The sequence below is a fragment of the Convolutriloba macropyga genome, chromosome 5 (assembly GCF_964194025.1).
Source record: "Convolutriloba macropyga chromosome 5, txConMacr16.3, whole genome shotgun sequence".
Classification (NCBI taxonomy): domain Eukaryota; kingdom Metazoa; phylum Xenacoelomorpha; order Acoela; family Convolutidae; genus Convolutriloba; species Convolutriloba macropyga.
Window position 1 is genome coordinate 14,886,531 of NC_134472.1, and position 19,849 is coordinate 14,906,379.

Here is a 19,849-nt window from a genome sequence, read left to right on the forward strand (position 1 = left end):
CGTCTTACGTGATATAATTCAATCAATAAAATTACTTTTGCACCTTAAGACTTAAGTTAAATTTGAATTAGTTCAAGGTCAAGGGATCTCTTATGTGTATTAAAGGTCGCCTATGAAAAGGCTTAGGAAAGAAATGCTCATGAAAAGAAGAGTGAATTTTAACAAGTTCTACTAATTTATCGCTGAATGTTATTTACCTTAAGCTTTTTGTGCGCCGCCAAGAAAATTTTCAACCTGTATCTATCTGTTTATTTCTATATTATGCGGCCGCCATGCGCAGCTCTTTCGACAATCTGTCAGCTATGTTAATTAAAAACGTTCTTAAATTGTTAGGAACCGCACACTATGCCAAGATTGATGGTAACATAAATTTGACGAGCTACGACAGAATTGATTTCTCCTGAGGATCAATGAATTATAAAAAAGAGTATTGACAATTGAGTTGATAATTGAGGTTAAACTGTTCTGTTGGACAAGAACTGTCAAACTATTTTCTGAACTCTTTAAACTGGAGGTAGTTGTTGTATCTAAACTTATACTCTGCTAACACGTCCACAAATGGATTCTGCACAGATCCTAAGAATTCGGCCAACGAGATTTGACCATCGAGATTCTTGTCCTTGGACATAAAGTGTGAAATCTTTTTCCAGTTCACGTGATTTTGCGCCTCTTGAAGATCTACTAATCCGTTTCCGTTGTCGTCAACTTCAGCGAAAGTTTTCACACAGAAGATAAATTTCTTTTGTGAAGTTATTTCCTTCGCTTTTTGGTAAGATTCCCAACTGATCGTTTGTTCAGTTTCGTCAATTCCGAGGAACGATTCTCGCACAAACTCGGACCAGACTTTAGCTCCCTCGACGAGGTAGGTATCTTTAGCTACTGCATTTTTCATATTCGCAATTCCATTGATGTAAACATCACGAATAATACTAGCAAGTTCTAGTGCTGTTAATGGATTTTCAGCATATTCTTCTTGAGATCTGTCCATTTTTTACTGCTTCTATTTTTTACAAAGTTTTATAGCAAGTTTCAATTTGAATGGTAAAATTGAACAAATGATTTATGACTTGAATACATGCATTAAATATCAAGTAACAAAAATTGCTGTTAAAGTTTGCGTATGAACACTGGTTGAGTAGAAAGAAAGCTCAACTTAACAAATTGTGTTGTGTTCGATTTTGTGAACTCAACTTTGGCTTAGATTTGATTTTTACGGACCTGAAAAAAACAGTGCTTGAAATTTCAAAGATGTAACACTGATCGTCGTCACTTTGTTTATAGACACAGATTACGCAGTTTTTTGAATTTTCGATTTTATTAAAACCAAAAACGTCAAATCGAGTGTGCTGAAGAAGTATTTTAACTTTTCAACGAAAAAAGAAAATGAATAGTAAAAAGTAAACTTATGTAAGAGTTAGGAGGGGTTTTCTCCATTACCCCTCACTCTTACATCATTTTACACCCCTTGGCTGCCCATTGCAGCCCAAAAAGATGAAAGAATTTTGAGCTACATTTGCCTAAAAAGATCCTTCCAATGAAAATCCTCTCAACGATACTTATCCACAATTAAGTGCTTTGCATTAGCAAATAAATTGTTCGATAAATTTAAAAAAGACATCAACCTATCAACAAAATGAACAACGGCCAAACAAAAGTGAATTTGATGGACTTAGAGTACACAGAAAATGAATAACTTTGAGCAACAGAAAACGGAATTTTATATATCTCTGGGTTTCTTAGGCTTATCGTCAGTAAGATTTACACACCGTTAGTGTAAATTACTTTCCTTAATGTTTTATTTGAGAATTAAACTGGTTAACTACAGTTACAAAAAAATTTCTGATGCCACTATTACCCCATCTGAATTTCAAAACCGAGCTAAAATTCCTTGAGAGTAATCTCTTTTAAACACTATACAGTGCAATCGCAGAGCAAACAGTCCATAAACCTCTGCCATAGCATCAGTTGTCGCCGACACACAACAACAGCAAAAGTTAGCAAACAAAAACATCATACCATAACAACTTCGACAGTGATTTTAGAAACAGTAATATTTGATGGCCACTTTTCTTCCTAATTTGTCGTATCCTGTCCGGTTATTCGATATCCGTTATATGGATATCAAAGCAAAAGCGTCATCCTGGCTTCAGGTAAATAAAACCTAATCCACCGAGAAATGCCATTTCAACTCAGGCTGAGGTGTGCACCCAAAATCACCCTTAACATCCCAAAAGTTCCTCTCATCAGATCGTCCCAGACCAAAAGTATATCAGATCAGACTCAACAGCGCTCGACAGTTTCTGCGCTCTCGAAGTCCATTGGAATCCACTCTGATCTGACTCAGTGCCCTCGAAATTTTCTGTGCGCTCGAAACGGCCTACGTTCCTGATCAGACACACCAGTTCTCAAATTTATTTCGAATCAGACTCCCGGGTCGAGGTGTTATCGCTAAAAATTGCTTAAAAAAGCATGATTGGCGAATAACTTGGTGAAATTTTGTAAGATTTGCGCTTCTTTGCGGTAAAAGCAGTTAAAAAAGATCACATCAAAAAACCGCAAGGCTTTAAAAAATTCACCAATCCATAAGAAATGTCTCCATTAACAGTTATTTAATATCCTCTGAAAAAAATCGCAATTGATATTAGCTAGACTCCTTGGTTCTGACAGGAGCCATCCGATTTTAGATGAGTCTCTGGTCAGAACGCAGACTTCTGATCAGAAGAATCGACTTCACCTACAGTTAATTAATACCCTCTAAAAAGGACCACAGTTGATATCAGCTCAACAATTGGTTCTGACCAAAACTATTCGACGTTAGATGAGTCTGTTGTCAGACTGTGACCAACATCGCTCAGTGAAAAATCAAAACAATTGAAAAAGTACTGCGCACGAAATGGGTTATGATCAGAGCCACTTAATTTCGAGATTTTTTTTCTGATCAGACTCAGTTGTGCTCAATACGCTCTTTGATTGAAAGGCTTCCCGCTCAGGATTATCGACAATTTTATGCTCGAGCCAATTTTTTGATCAGACACAGTTGCACACGAACTGTTTACAATCAGACCCAATTGGGCTAGAACCGTTTATGATTAGACCCAGTTGCATTTTTTGATCAGACTCCATCGCGTTCGAAAGCGGTTTTGTTCAGACTCAAGTGCGCTCAAAATAGTGTGATGCGAGAGAGATTTCAATTATGAACTAGTTTCTTAAATTTAAGTGTTGTATTCATTTCATAAGATGCTCAAATAATCAAGCGCCAATTCTGAAAATTTTGCAAAGGAAAAGAAAAACCAGCTATTGTGAGTGGAATATATTTTTGGCATGCTGTTAGTACACATTTCTGACTCAATTGGTGAACTTATAATCTTTTCCATAAAAATAAGTTGATCTACAGTTAATTAAAATCCTCTAAAGGGGACCGGCAGTCGATATCAACTGGACCCCATGGTTTTGATCAGAGCCATCCCGACATCTCTCAGAAAAATTTACAAAGAACGGGAAAATAGTGCGCGCGAAATGGTCTCTGATATGGCTCACTGGAATTTGGAATCCTTTTTGATCAGATTCCATTGCGCTCGAAGCCGTTCATTATCAGACTAGGGTTCACTCAATTTGGCCTCTGGACAGACTCAATTGCTCTCGTGTGCTTAAAATTGCGCGGGAATTGCGAACGTAAAATGATCAAGCGTGTGCTCAAAATTGTCTGATCAGGAGAACTTTGAGTTCACACCTCAGCCTGGGACCTAAGCGTTGTAGTCATAGGGCTCAACATTCAACAACCTGAACAGCTCCTTTTTCTGGCCGCACTCATAACAAGGCAGATTCCCAAAAATTGGAATACACATAGTCGACTTTTTAGTTTTTCACGAACCTTGTTTTAGGGTTAGAGCTGGAAGCGAGCGTGGAAACGGGTAACACTAGGCCAATTTAGTTCAAATTTTCCTGCAAAAATGGATATATGTGCTCACTTTTTTTTCAGAAAGTGCGTTTCTGGAGCTATAATGAGAAAAGGGGGCAATTTTTCGTCAAACATTTAAACACCAATTCCTTAGTTTCCTTAATTCCTTAGTGTCCACACTTTTTTATTTCTTTTCACCGTCACCATTTCCAATAGTTACAGTATTTGTTTATCGAAATGAAAGAAAACCTAATTGGCTATTATTTTTTAAGAATTTACATCCGTATTCTATTAGTGGATTAAAACAAGGACCAGCGGTTTTACAATAACCCATAAAACTGTTTTAAAGAAAAATTGAGTCTCTGAATTTGAACTCAATTAATCACTAATTAAATTCGGCAATGATGTCTTAGGCTAATTATACGCTCAAAGTGATGGATATTTATCAGTGAAAACTTGCGACAAAATGTAAACCTTTTCCACCTAATAAGTTACTTATTTATACGTTTTGCGTAACTGATTTCAGTTCTCAAAACTGATATATTAATTGTGAAAAGTCACGTTTAGGCCAATATTTTCCATAAAACCTAAAATTTATTTTTCTTTCGAAAATAGGCCACTTTTTGTCGTATTTTTAACCAATAAATGGTGAGTTTTTGATCTCTTCAGCAGTTTTGGATCTTCTTTAGCTCTGTCACTATACTGGCAATAATTTAATATACTAAACAATGGATTGAAAATTGAGGCCCAATATAATTCCCTGTACATAGTTTTTCCATATCTCAAAATGAGGCTTTCGTGATGGAGACATTTTTTCTTAAAAAAATATTTAGCTAGCGAAATCAAAAGTTTTTAGGAGAAAGAAAAGAATTAAAAGTAAGTCTTTGTCAGCATATTTTTGACATTTAAAACTATTTTTAATGAAAAATTGGCGGATAGTTCTCGTAATTTTAGTTCACTCATAGTTTTTCAAACTTTTTGTCAGTCGAAAACAGTGCGCATTTCTTATTAAATGTTGTTGTATACCGGGCGCATTTTATGCTGCTAGTTTTGAAAATATCCTTTCCTGTGTAATCTTGGAACGCACCGTACCCCCTGTGTGCGTTCAAAAATGGTCTGCGTCATAAACTAGAACAAGCAAAATCCTCCGATAGGGGTACAACCACTGTAGGAATCATGTATCACCTGCGTAGGCTAATGTTATAAACCTAAATTCTTCTTGAACTTGATCTTGAAATAGCTTAAGGGAAAATTCCTACACACGATGATGAGGATAATAATGGGAACAATCTTTTAGAAGTTGATGATGATTAGGGTAAATTAATGCCACGTTACCATTGTGATTTAAAGCTCTCCATCAGGTTTGGAACAGTCTTCTTGAAGTGTTTGATAGTCACAAATGCTACCACAGAATTCACAACAGAAAACAATCTGCTCCACGTTTCGCACACATTGTAGATTAAATTCCGAAATATGACCAGGAAGTATTCGTAATTGATCACGCTGTCCTCTTCGTACGACAAAATTCCATTCAAGGCTGACATAAGAAGCAAGGTTACATTTTTTTCTACGGATTTTGCCCTAGAGCTAATATTAAAATTTTCATTTCACTTTTTGGTGTAATACAACCCCAGTTGAGAGGTCGTCGACCTGGGGTTATTTCCCTACCTCAATTACATGGTCGACCTCCTAGTATAGGTCAACCAAAAGTCTTTTCATAAGTCGACCAACGGGCTTTTCATACCCAATATCGGTCGACCACGGTCGTTTCATAAATCGACCAACGGTTAAATTAACCCGCATATTTCTGAGCACATATTGAGCACACGTTTTGAGATCAAATTTTAAGCATAATTGTAACCGAACTGCTCTAATTAAAACGAAAATTTGTACGCTATGAGCTATTATGGCTGTAATCCCCGTTGAAACACAACATTTTCGAAGTCTGCTACTTTCATATTTAACCTTTGCCCTTTCAGCAAAATTTGCACGCATTTTCAGCTCCTTCTACATATCAACCCTTGCCAGTTTATATTTGAAAAGTTTTTTTTTCTAAAAGTAAGAAAATAAGATATTTAGACCATCACGGACATGTGACGGAGTAGAAGCCGAGAGGGCTAAGGTAGCAGACATCTTAGGATGGAACATTCAGCAAAAAGTTGCGGGCATTCTTCAGGTACTTATATCGATGCTTGCATGGGCTCGAGTTGCACCCACGGTTTGTATCTTAAGCTATTTTTCTTCATTAAAGATAAAAAGGATGCTCTGATGTTGAGAATAAAAAGGTATGAAAAGTGAAACTAATGTACCAGAAGTTATAGATATATTGTATCTTCTATTTCTACGTTAAATTTTAACTGGAACATATCTGGCAGAAACACTTGTATATTAAAACGATCTTGCATCAAATCACAAGCCAAGGCTTAGCTTGATATTCACTCATAAGGTGCTACCAACCTGGCCGAGACCCCTCGTAAACCATGCAAAACTCAAGAGGATGTTAATCTTACAAAATTGTTGCAAAAAGATGATAATCCACCAAGATCTTGAAATACGATGCTAATCTTTTATATGATGCAAGAAAAAGTTTATCTTGTTTGATTCTGGCATAATTGTTCCAGTTGAGTTCTGCTCTCATTGGTTCTTATGGGCACGTCATTTTTCACTTTGCAAAGAAACAGTCCGGATTATGGTTGCGTTTATGTAATTTGAGAAAAAGAAACAAAAGTGGTAAAATAATTAGTTTCTGTTGCCTAAAACTAAATCAAATTCGGACAATTGATCACAATACTGACACGAATTGAGTATCTCGCATACATTTAGTACAGTTCTTTCGTTTTTTTTTGGACTTGCACCTTTACAAATTTCTATTACAATTGTCTAAAAACATATTTTTTTCTATCGTATAATAACATGTATGCCTCACAGACTTTTATTTTTTTTCGTTTTATGTACTAACGTATTCTCAGTTAGGAAAAAGCGATAGTTTTCGAGAAAAAGAGTTATCAATTGAAAAAAAAAACAGCTTTGCTTGGTTACAATTTCGGTTTTCCACTATATTGGATATTACTTTTGTATATCCTTTTTTGTATACATTTTTTGTATTTTGTAATCTGTTTATTCGTTTTTTGTATATCTTTTTCCATTAATGCACAGATGAAGCAAAAATTAAAACAAAATTTTCAATTTCTTTTGACTTAAGTTCAGTTTGAAAACCCATTAAGACTGAAAATTAAGGGATTCTATTTATCTCTCCGATCACTCTAGCAATTCAACATCAAATTGTATGAAAAATTTGTTTGAAGGTGTAGATGAACTTGTTTTTGTTAGTCATTGACGCAATTTTGTGTTTTCGAGGCCATGATTTGGGTCACACTTCACGAGACCTTTCGTGCGTTCAAGTCAAGACTTTGGTGCGTTTTTCCTTGTTTCCAGACCATGTTAATTTGAACGCACGACACCCCCGTCGTGCGTTCATCTGGGTCTGGACATATCGACTTTCCGTCTGGGACCTCAACCTGGGAATGAAGTCCCTTCGTGAAAAGGTGGAACAAAAAAAAACAAGACAATATCCGCTTTTTCTTTTCTCTGAAATCTAAAATTTCGCAACTGCAGTCTTTCTAGCCTGTATTCCGCGACTATCAAAATTTATAATTTTGATGAATTCCGTTACTAATATCCCTTCAAAATAGCCTAGTTTTTTACTGTAACGTTCCGTTAGAAAATTGGGCCATTTTGAATTTGTAAAGGAATTACCAACGTTCACCTAATTCAGTATATTTTGGTGTAGATCTCAAGTATTAACAGCAAAACGAACAGAAAGTTACCTTCTCGGTCAAATTTAACCGACTTCACTAGAAGTTCAACAAATCTGTTTAGTGTTAATTTGAAATAAAAGTAATCTAGCCATGTAGTAGGACGCTGATTAGCTCGCACAGTACCCATGGTAGGGTAAACAGAACATAACTCCATCCAATAGCACCCAGAGCATTTGAAAGCATCATGTACTTCTTTGAAGAATTTTGACGTTGAGCCTTGCGTCGTATGTTTTTGTTTAGTCTTAAAATCATATATATTATCCGAAAAGAAACCAAAAATATCTCAAATCGGAGCTCTAAAACGATCATGACAATGCTCCTGCAATTTTATGTGAAATGGAGACGTGGTGAGCGTGAAAAGGTGTGCCATACAGGATAGATATTATCATCAGAATATCCATTACTGAACTTTAGTTCAGAGTTAATATTTTGCAGAGCCAATTCAAGGGCAGTTGATCTTAATTCAGTTCGTCATGTATCATTTAATTTTTACTTCATGATTGTTCAAGCAGGTCGACAGGAAACTGTCTGTTCATACTATAAACAAACTTCTACTTCCTTTCTAAAGTGTGAACAAGCCCATAATTTTGTTAATTTCCTTTTGATCTAACTTTCAGCATTTTTGTTTTCAATCACTTCCTTTGCATCTCTGAAAATCAGTTGCAATTTAAAGTTAGTGAACTGCTTTTCAATTAGCAATCTCAAAATAAGCGAAGCCATTAGCGTCGCGAAAGCTCAGTTCGTCATTCGGAATTCAACCAGTGATTACTAAGTTGGCAATCGAACCGCAATTGCCTTAATCAGTCGGTAAAGATACAATTGCTACTCGATTGACAGAGTAATTGAGTACAACATGGCGCAGCCAGCAGTCGACTCGCAAGAGATTCCTCTCCACATCGACGCTTTCTGGGAGAAAGATACTATCACACCACCACTTTCATGGGACAAATGGACGCAACTATGGAAATTGGCATTTTTGGCGAAAGAGGGGATTTAATTGGACAGCTTGCTCAATGGACCACATCTAGCAGTAACGTACCATCCTGAACCAGTATATGAAGAACCTGTGGAAATCATTTTCAAGTCACTGACAGCTACAGAAAAGTCAGCAATCCACAATCAAAGTTAACTTGGCAAAATAGATGAGAGGAAATAGACGAAATTGGAATTTTGTGCAGGAAAAACCCTGGGAACACTGAAAACAAAAAGCTTAATCCCTCCTCTATCTATGTTTTGGAACAGAAGGTCGTTGCATATTCAAAAGCAACACACCCGCTTCCAAATCGAAAAGAGCCGTTAAAGGAGGATTCATTCATAAAATTTAGGAACATCACCTATGATCTTTTCGTCTTCTTTTCTCCGAAACATCAAAAAGGGGAATTAGTGGAAAGTATCTATGAACGTCTCATTGAACGAGCAGAAAATTGTAGTTTGGGGATGAACAAACTACACTAATTAGAGAAACGTTCATACTCAACATGCAGGATCATGGCATTCAAGCAGAACTCCTGAAAGAATCAGCATCGCCAACCAAAGCTCTTGAGGTTGAAAAACAAGGAAATGGGGAAACAAAATCAACAGAAAATAATTCAAAATTTAACGCTCAATCGGTCAACATTTGTCAATAATTTCCAAGGAGGCAATATCTTTGTAAATTACCAGCAGCCTCGAAAGGACTTCACTCGCTATCCAACTGTCCCTTAAAACTACCAATATACTAGTATATGCGCTAATTGTGGTGAGAGATAAATGGTATGAACTGCCATAATTGTGGAATTATATATCACTTTCTAAAAAAAGTGTCGCAAACTTAAAAAAATCACATACAAACGTCAAAACCTCCACAACAAAATGTCAACCAGATTGATACAAATACCTCCAAAAGCGATGAAGAAGAATCTGTCAATTATATAACAAGTTATCAACAATTCAATGATCAAGTCTATGATTCTTACTACGATAGTGACTCTGATGACTATGTGGCTGATGACTATGCGAAGAGGTTTGCTTAACAGATGTGGAGGACGGACAGAAACTAATAATCGGGAGAGATCTTTTCAACAGTCTTGGCCTGGCAGTGGTACAACATCCAGCAAAAAAGTACAAAAAAAACATCCCAGGAAGATTGTATCTCACGGATGAACAGTTGGCAGACACAGACATGTGCTCTGACGTAGAACTGATAAAATTCATCTGCGCTGCAAATGCCCGAGCTCGCGAGGAACATCAAAAACTAAAAGATGAAGAGTCAAGTCTAATGTGGTCTGAATTTATCTCCAAACCAATCCTGCGAAGCGAAAGATGCGTAAAAGTCAAGATTGCACAAAAAAACATGCAGCTCACAGACAGAAGAAAAATCTGGATGGCGTATACGAAGTCCTGGCCCCAGGCAGCACAGTTGTGAAGTTAAGCCGGAAAACTAGCTTAATCAAAGAACCAAACAGACCGGAAGTACGCCTCGGAAAATTGGATATTGTCAAATTAGGACGGAAATTGAAAGAGATACAGAACTTGGTCAATAAATCGACAGACGACCACCGAAAATTAATCAAGAAAACTTTGGAGCAAAAAATCATTCCCGATAAAAAAGATATGTTGGTAAAGACTTGGACAGCAAGAAAATTGAGCGCAACCGCAAATATCCTGACGACGTCAGTCTTGTATCTTCGGGACGATCTTGCATTTCAGGCTCCAGTGACATCGCTCATGTTTCATAGATGAGAAGACCCAAACACAACCCCAACCACGATGAGGCATTCCAGAACCAGCCATATCTGCATTTCTGTCCGCCAGAAACAATTGCGGCTCCACCTACACAACCCGCAGTAGCAGGACCATCTGCGCCGCAAATAACCCCCTCGGCTTCACAAATAACCCTCATCTTGCGGATGAAAAGCTAACCATTCATGTCAGTGACACGTCTGCCTCCGATACATCTGTTAGTAGGAGTAAACGGCTATTTAAGAAGCAGAAAAAAGCCCCCAGTCTCAATCCATTGTGCAAAAAGTTCAGAATACAGAAGGATATTCAACAGAACTTTCATTTTCAATTGCAACCTTCATTGGTATTGCATCTCCGAAAAATCCCAATGAAAAAGGACAGAAGATCCAAACCCTAAATTTCCACGCAAAATGTCTATATCAGAGGCGGAAGAACACTCAGATAATTATGCATAACCTCTCAAAAACACTTTAAACTCGGTATTTTACTCTGTTATTTAATGTTTTATTATTATACAACCGGTGAATAACTACTATTTTTCTTATTTTATTTGTTAAGTATTTATTTTTCTCCAACAAGGGGAAATGTTATACGGGATGGAAATTATCATCAGAATATGCATTATCGTACTTTAGTTCAGATTCATTCTTTTCATCCATTTCGAGGGCAGTTGATCCTAATTCTTTTCGTCATGTATCATGTACCTAACCAGGTAGACAGGAAACTGTCTGATCTTAGTATAAACAAATTTCTACTTCCTTTCAAAAGTAAAAAGAAGCCCATAGTTTTATTAATTTCTTTTTGATCTAACTTTCATCATTTTTTTCATTAATCACATTTGCATCTCTGTAAATCAGTTGCAATTTAAGGTTTTCAATTAGCAAGCTCAAACTGTGCAAAGACGTTCGAGTCGCGCAAGCTCAGTTCATCATTCGTATTTCAACCAGTGAATACTAAGGTGGCAATCGCACCGCAATTGCCTTAATCTGTTGGTAAAGATACAATTGGTACTCGATTGACTAGTCACAGAGTTTTTGTTCATAACAAGATGAAAAGGAGTGGACTGATTCAAAGAAGTTGCAGAAGTTTATGAAAAAGTAAACTGAGCTCTTAGATAAGTGCTCATACATGAATGCAATTTCGTCACAATTGATACAGACTTTCAGAAAAATCAAATATGTTGATTTTTATATTTCTCATTTTAAGATTTTCATAGAAAATAAGGTTTTCTTCAGTCATGCCTCTGCTTGGTTTTGTTATCAACACAACCAGCATTGAGTTAATATCCACAGAGTTGTTTTTGCACTCTCCTTCTCTCTCCATCGGCACTTTCTTTTTTTTATTTATGATCGACCTGTGATCTCTCCGGTTAACTAATTAGGAAACCCTGAAATGCTACTTTCGACAAAATCTTTGATAGTGCCAAAACAACATAATTTCTGTATTTTCGGAAGCAAAAACATGGTTAACGAAACCTGTTTTGCAGTCAAAACTGGTTTTTGACTGCTCAGTATAGATAACCTCTGAAGTTCAATTGAGCATCTTTTGTAAAGAATCAACGTGATGAGCATAGAAGACAATGTCAGAAATAATAGAGTTATTATGGACCCATAGAATTTCGTCATTATGCAGTGCTATCCCAGTAAACTACCAGCTTTCTTTGAATTTATTTAAAAATTCTTTTCCTATGTGTAACCAAAAACAAAAACCAGTCAAATATTTCAATGTTGAAAAAAGTTTAAAAAATGAAGTTCCCGGGTCGCCACTTCATCAGTACTGATCAGTCCCATCAGCTCTTATCAGTCCCTTGATAAGAACCTATATGATGTCATACAAATCATAATGCATTTTCTAATACAGTCCTTGTATGATTACCGAGAAATCATATACGAAAATGGAATGACTACCAAGAGCCCAACATCTATTTTTCATAACTCCTTTAACCAATTATAAGATTATTTCCTTTGAACCAATTCCTTTTAACCAATTATAGTGACTATTAGAGTGCTGGTGACCCGTGGAATCAATATTATAAGCGCCATGCATTTATATCTGGAACTTGTCAAAAAGACAAATTGATATCTTTTTATTGAATTCAAATCAAAGTCTTCAAAACATTTTTATGATTAGCAAAACTTTCAATCGAGCAAATTAAGGTGTGTTTGTTTACCGGGCACCATGTATATGTTTCCTCAACAACCACCAATGGCAGCATTTGGTTCAGTTTGAAGTTTCCAGTCCGAGACCGGATAGTTAACTTGAAAGACCTCGAACTTTTAACGCAAAAGAGCGTCGAGTACTGAGAACTTGTAAGTCGAATGTTTATCTTGTATAAAATTGCTAATGGAATGGCTAACCTCTAAACTTATTGCAAGATTGTTCAGGCTGAGCTGATTTCTAATTGTTAATTTCAAATTAACTTTTTATACTATATAACGTAAAAATGATTTGGAATTAATTGCTCAGTTTTTATGAAATGATACAGCGTGAGCTAAGCTGACAAAACAATTGTTTTCCATTTTTATCAACTCAAGAGGTGTTTTTGAATTGAGTTGAATAAATATTAGATGCCTATTTACATTTTGGCCAAAAATTGTTCCTCAATAAAAATTTTTGGAGCCCGATTGCTATTTAAGGTTGTTCTCAAAATGATGTACCTTTTTAAACTTCGAGTGAAATTTCATCTTTATAGATCCGAATCATTCTCAAAGTCATTAAACTAACATGGAATCAATTTATATCGTTTATTAACTCTAAGATTTCAATTCACACGTTTTCGGAATCAATTTTAATTTTTGTGTTTTTAACATCTCTGTTTTAAACATCTTAGGAAACTCTGTTTAAAGTTTAAGAAGGCTCTGTTTCACAAATCTTAAGAAACCATTTGTAATCGAGAATCAGACAATTGGCAGAAAAACACGAACATTCGTATTGCAAGATGTTGAACAAAATAATCAAACATTATAGCGTTTGTTATAAAGTGGCCAATTTCAGAAACTGGAGACAATAACTAAAAGCTGAATATCGATTTTTATCAGACTGACAAAATGACTGTATCTGAATCAAAAGGAGAATAAAAGGTCTTTGAGTTGAAGGCCAATGCTCCCAATTCTCAATTCTAACTCTCGTATGGTGTGTCAGCGGAAACAGAGTTTATATCCTTGCATTTTTTTCATATTGTTAATGGCTTAGTTTGAGAAATAAAATTTTTTTTTTCAGATTCTATAAGCCTTTTTGTTTTCCATTTGACGGATTTATGGTGTTAACATCGGAAAAAATATAAAAGGCAAAGACCAAAGACTAAAAAAACGTGAGAAAATTAGGGCATCCTATTTCTTTTTTCAACCGAGTCAGGATAGTGCAAGTTTTTGCAATTAGTTTTTAAAGCGTTTCAAAGAGGAACGGTAACGTTTTTACAAAAATTACTAATTGCTCGACAGATTATCTGCTACCAATCATTGTCAAGATGAATAGGATTTTCTTAAGTTTGTTTGGAACTTGACTAGATCTCTTCAATCATTTCAACGGTTTCTCACACAAAGTTAAATTCAATTGAATTATAGATAAGAAGATATACTGATCAATTCAATAAACAATACTCACTTTAATTCATTTTAAAATTCAAACGAAACAAGACTAATCTAAATTTTAGTAGTTTTTTGAGATCTATTTCTACAACTATCCACGTAACTTTACTTTTCTTTGATTGGATTAGATATGTATTAGAAAATTGATTCTTTGATTGGATTAGATATGTATCTTTATGACGTTCTCTTTATTCAATCAATTGGGATATCCTAAATCTTGTGCGCTCTCTGAATTGGTAAAAATTCCACAAAAAATCTCTGAATTAAGCTTTTCAAATAGTTGGAGTTGCAATTTGAATTTCAGTTGCTATATGGTATTCAGGAACAAATAATAGTTGATGAGTATATTGACAGGCGTGAAAAAGAGGATTAGGTTTCGATGCATTGAGAAATGAATTTCGCTTGGCAGGCTATTCTAATTCTGTTTCTTTATGATTGATTATTTAATGAGCTCAGCTCCAAAATCTCCCCAACTGTTTTTCGCTAAAATTTGACTGATCGAAACACATCGTTTTTCGTTCTGGTCGACCACAGAAAAAATTTTGACCTGTTTGATGGCTTTGTTTGCAGTGGATTACTGTTTTGGTCTTTTAATTCAAAACTTGCAATTATTCTTTCACAAAAACTACCTCAAAAGATATGTGCACAAACGCTATTTTGTCGAAAGAACTTTTAAACATCAACAAAGTTTTTTCCGCGTGGTAGATAGGGCAAACAAACAATTTTGTTACACGCAAGAAGTCATTGTTTCTACGTCACTAACGTCCGGACTGACTAGAGTCAAGATTGTTGCGTTCAGTTCACAGATACAGATCTTAGTTGAGAGAACATCTTCGGTGACTGATATAGTACCCAACACTACGCACATTGCTTTTTTGCGTTTTCTTACGAATTTCTACAATCATTTTACATAGTGAGGGGCTGCGGGTGTATTGAACCTCCAAAAATTTATTATCGAAATAAACAATCATTGATTATTTCCGTGCCCATTGATGCAATGTATTCTTCAAACTCTCGTTCAGCTCAATTATTTTTGTTGTCTTGTTGTCAGGAATCATTTTGCTTGGTTTGCACCTTTGTGCAATGAATGGCTTGATTGCGCTGAAACAAACATATTTGTCTAAATTGGACACAACACCCAGTGTTCACAGCGAAAAGGTCAAATAAGCACATTCTAACATTTGCCAACAATTCCGAAGCATCTAACTCAAAATCTAAAGAATTTACGATGACTGGTGTTTTCATTTTCGCGCTGCCCCTTGTGCACATAACGCACTTGTTCCTGATTGACTACTTCTAAACATTTTTTTACGTGCTCAGTGTTTTTGTGTTGAATGTTCTTGTATTGATTTCTTGACCATATCTTAACGCATGATATTTCCGTGGAAACAAGAGAGGTTGCATTGCATTGCAGTTCAATTCGTTTTGCATCATATGAATCTTTGAACGAAATATCCTTGGTAACCAATTATTGGGAAATTCCCGTATCAAAAGGTTTTAGCTCTAAATATTGACATTGTTTGCTCAGTTTCAGTCGTGTTTCTTTACCAAGTTGAAAAAGATTTTTTCCCAGAAGGTCTAAATGAGAGGCTGGAAATTCCACTTTAATCAATTTTATAGCTCAGTTTTAGTTCTCAATTCAACAATAAGAATCTGGGCTCAGCTTTGTTAAAATCAGTACAGGAAAGTGAATCTGTAATTCGAACGAAGTTTATCTTACTTCGGAATCTATGAATATTAAGGCAAAGTTGCGTAAAGTTATACAATTAGTGAAAAATTTGAAGAAACAACACAGCAAATTTAAACCCTGGAAACTAGCGATAGTAAGCATTGATAGTAAGTTTTTTCCTTAAAAAAACAAATTCGACCATTAAACCTATAACAATTTATCTTGAAAATAGTTAAGACAGGAGAACACTGCATCAAGAGTTTAACTTGAAGCAGTGTTCTGCCGAAAGATTTTAACGGGACTCAATGATTTGATATCGGACTTTATCTCAAATCAATATGCGAGACTGGACTCTTGCTGGGTGGAAAAGATCATATTTCATTTTTTTCTAGTCCATATAGCGTAGTCAGCATAGTGCATATATGAAGTAGTGGTCCCTTAAAGTTTCTACGGCTCGAAAAATTTAACGAGCAGTCACTTTGGGTTTGATATTTGAACATCCAACTATTTAGCTGGTGAAACAAAACGGTCGTATTAATGCTCTGTGTTCTGATGTTTTATGAACTTTTTTAATAGTTTCCGCTGAGCGAAAAAACTTCAATTTTGATGCGAGAACATTTTAATAACACTTAAAAGCAGGAAATCTGAAGAAAAAATTTGTTGTCTGCTCAGCCAGAAACTTTGCAAAATTATCAGAATATCTATTACATCCATAAAACTGATGGAAGATAACGCTAAACGAATTGCAATTTTTTGCTACCCCGGACCTTGTTCAAAGTGAGTTTCAGCGCTGTACCAATGCATTTCGATTGTAACCATAACTGAATCAAACAAATAGCAGTATGAAAAACATTTGCCAGTCTGCCCAGAGTCGACTAGGAAAGGTACTACTCTGTACCTATTCTTCGCAGCCTCATTTACATTATAGGTCAGCGTTGCACAGAATGTTTCACATTTCTTTCCTCGGCAGACTGTGCATACAAAGAGCTGACAGCCTGAACATAGCAAATTTTGAGAATTTCGAATAACTCCATCTCATGCATAACAATTTTTAAGATACCCTCAAAAACTATTCTATTTCTAACTACACCAATTATTGGCGGAATATTAAACGGAGGTCGGCGGAGGTCGGTGGCGGAGGTCGGTTGAGGTTGGTGGTGGAGGTTGTGGAGGTCGGTTGCGGAGGTCGGCGGGGGTCGGTTTCGGAGGTCGGTCTCGGAGGTAGGCGGAGGTTGTTGGCGGAGGTCGGTGGGGGACGGAGGCGGAGGTCGGAGGTTGGAGGTCGGAGGGCGGAGGTCGGAGGGTGGAGGTCGATGTGCGAGTCAGAATTAGTTGTGGTGTCGTAGTAGAAGTATACAAGTAGTACTGGCATCGGGCTTTCGCCCCTGTGTGGTCAATCTCAACAGTGTTAACCAGTCTATTTCAGTTTATCTTTCTCCAGTGTCTGAATAGTAGACTCAATGGGTTCCATATGTTGTGTATTCTAGATCTGATTGAAACTTTTTTTATTGAACTGTTGAACTTTGTTGTTTGGTTGATTGATTCTTTGGATTACATCGCTAGTTTGTGTATTGATCATGGAAGCACCAGTGGACTGAAATGGACGATTTGGTGACCAAAACAATGTTTGGTGATCGAAAAAGTTAAGCCTCATCGAGCGCGGATACTTTCATGGAAATAGGTAAACACTTAACCAAATTGTTCGTTCGGTCCCGTTTCTTTTATTTATCCGCAATTATGGGTAAAGGGGAGCTTGCTCACCAAAAGTGAACGCAATTGGACTAAAATTGACGATTTGATGACCAAAACAATGTTCGGTTATCAAAAAAGTTGTAGCGGTAGGACACTGGGAACCACGCAAAAAACATTGTTCTCCCTTGTCTATTTCCCTCCTTTTCAAGTGATCTTTATTTGTAACGTCCCTTATATACAAGATACCCACCCCACTGTTGATGGCCACTGTTTACCCCCCCCCCCCCAATACTGCCCCCACCAACCCCTCCACCAACGCGCTGTTGCCCACCTCCCATCAACCCCCGGTGCACGTTAGTCGGTTATGTTTTCCTAATATTTTTAATTCTTCAGCCTTGTCAGCATTCAATCAATTCAACACAGCTTTCTGAGGTCGCTGATGACATTTGTAACGTCTCCTCCTGATCCACAAGCAAATTTGAGGATGTCGGTGACAATGGAAAAGTGTGTCCATCATGCATGGAAGCTGTGCAAGTTTCAACACAGGCTGCGGACGGTTAGCCGGAGTTCGACAGTGAAGAGAAGCAAAACTGAGAAGCAAACTATTTAATTAACTCAATTTCGTCTTGTATTTAATTAACTCCTTTATTTATCCTCTATATTCATGAATTAAATTTTCTCCTAATAAGATATTTTGTTCAAAGTTTTTAAGCACATCGTAAAAGCATGATAAAAGCATTTACAGAGAGGAATCTGCAGAGAAGCTTTTCGCGGAGAAGCATTTGCAATGAGGCTTTTAATTCGTTAGCAGAGGGCGTTTAATTGCGGCGCGCACTCAGTGGAACAGTAGCAGTATTGAGATCGAAGAGTAGCGGCGTTCTTCAAATATTGATTAGCGTGGGTGCTACGCATTCTGAGTAGCTTAAAGGCAGACTTAATTACATATATGCACATAGTGAAAACAGGATGTTAATTAACATGCGCATGAAAAAAGTCATCATGTACATGTCAACTGCTTAAATGATTGGTGAAAGTAACCCTTTTCATGATATGAATTTCCATGATCTTGATACTGTCCTGATAAAAATAAATTATGTTTTTTTTCTGATTCAACGCTGAATTTTAAATTGTTCCGTTTCCGGGACTGTGTAGATCCTATCAAAGATATAGCTCTAGCGAGTGAAAAATTTTATCCGTTACTCTTAATTGCGGGCTTTGTCATATGAATAATGGAGTTAGTTATCCACAAGCTACTTTAGGTTGTATGCGGTTTTATACTACTATAGTAATTTGAAGTTACCCAGCTTTAGGTGCGTGACCTTAGACCGCTCTGATCAGACCATTTTCCAGACTTTGCCCTATGATTAGACCATTGTGCGACCCAAGGCCCTCTCATCAGAACGTAGTGCGACCAAAGAAATCGTGTGACCATAGTGCGACCAAAAAGAGCTCTGATCAGACCATTGTGCGACCCAAAGCCGTCTGTTCAGACCATAGTGCGACAATCAGACAGTAGTGCGACCCAAGAATTGGTGCGACCATAGTGCGACCCAAAAACTTGTGCGACTTTAGTGCGACCAACGCTCCCTCTGATCAGACCATTCTTGAATACATGGCATAATACGTTGTTATTTGTTTAAATTATTCAATTAAAACCTATATACTACTCAACTTAAAATCTAACAAAGTAGTATAATCTTGTTAAGGTTAGGACAAAACTGATTGATAAAAATATAAACAGAAAGTCATTTTAAAGTGCCTGCAACTTTTTTTGGGTTATCAAAAACAGTGATAAAAAACTGCAGTCAAATAGATATGGTCAGTTAATGCTTTTTGGTCAGATTTTGGGGCAACTTATGTCCAGACTTTGGTCTCTGATCAGACCGTAGTGCGACCATTGCCCAGACCTTCGTGCGACTTATGATCAGACAATTGTGCGACTTTGCCCTCTGATCAAACCGTAGTGCGACCCTTGTTCAGATTTTCGCGCGACTCATGATCAGACCATAGTGCGACTTTGCCCTCTGATCAGACCGTAGTGCGACCAATGCCCAGACCATTTCCCAGACTTTGCCCTCTGATCTGACCGTAGTGCGACTCAAGCGTTTCCCAGACCATGTATTTTGGGTCGCACCACGCCACCGGTGTGCAACCCAATTGGTCTGATCAGAGCGGTCTAGGGTCGCGCACCTAAACCTGGGTACAAAATGACAGAATTAAATTGAGCAGACTTGTTTTTGGTGCATGAAATATTGTTAGCCTTCAGCAATTCCAAATAAAGCAGCGTAGACTTACTCACAGATCATGATTCATGAGCTGTGAGTCCTGATTCATTCAATTTCACTTCGACTCCTAAATTTTAAAAATGTTTAAAAGAATTGAGTTTGACTTTTCCTATTTGAGTGTAATTGTGCTGAAAATCTAGGAGACCGGAATCTGAGTATCACATATAAGTGCAGCCAAA

The 19,849-nt window shown here is 36.8% G+C and overlaps 2 protein-coding genes across 2 annotated transcripts in view; both read right to left on the reverse strand.

Annotated features, from left to right (window-relative positions):
• Nucleotides 1–19,849, reverse strand: part of LOC142339158 (transitional endoplasmic reticulum ATPase-like) — a 622,037-nt gene that overhangs the window by 336,261 nt on the left and 265,927 nt on the right. The gene's annotated exons all lie outside the window — the stretch shown is intronic.
• LOC142339830 (uncharacterized) lies at nucleotides 138–1,152 on the reverse strand. Its single transcript, XM_075390125.1, has one exon. The coding sequence runs from the start codon at nucleotides 986–988 to the stop codon at nucleotides 488–490; it is 501 nt and encodes a 166-aa protein (XP_075246240.1). The 5' UTR covers nucleotides 989–1,152; the 3' UTR covers nucleotides 138–487.

What these genes read in the sequence shown, in the direction of transcription:
- LOC142339830 (XM_075390125.1), bottom strand. Translation starts at nt 988, where the DNA reads ATGGACAGATCTCAAGAAGAATATGCTGAAAATCCATTAACAGCACTA.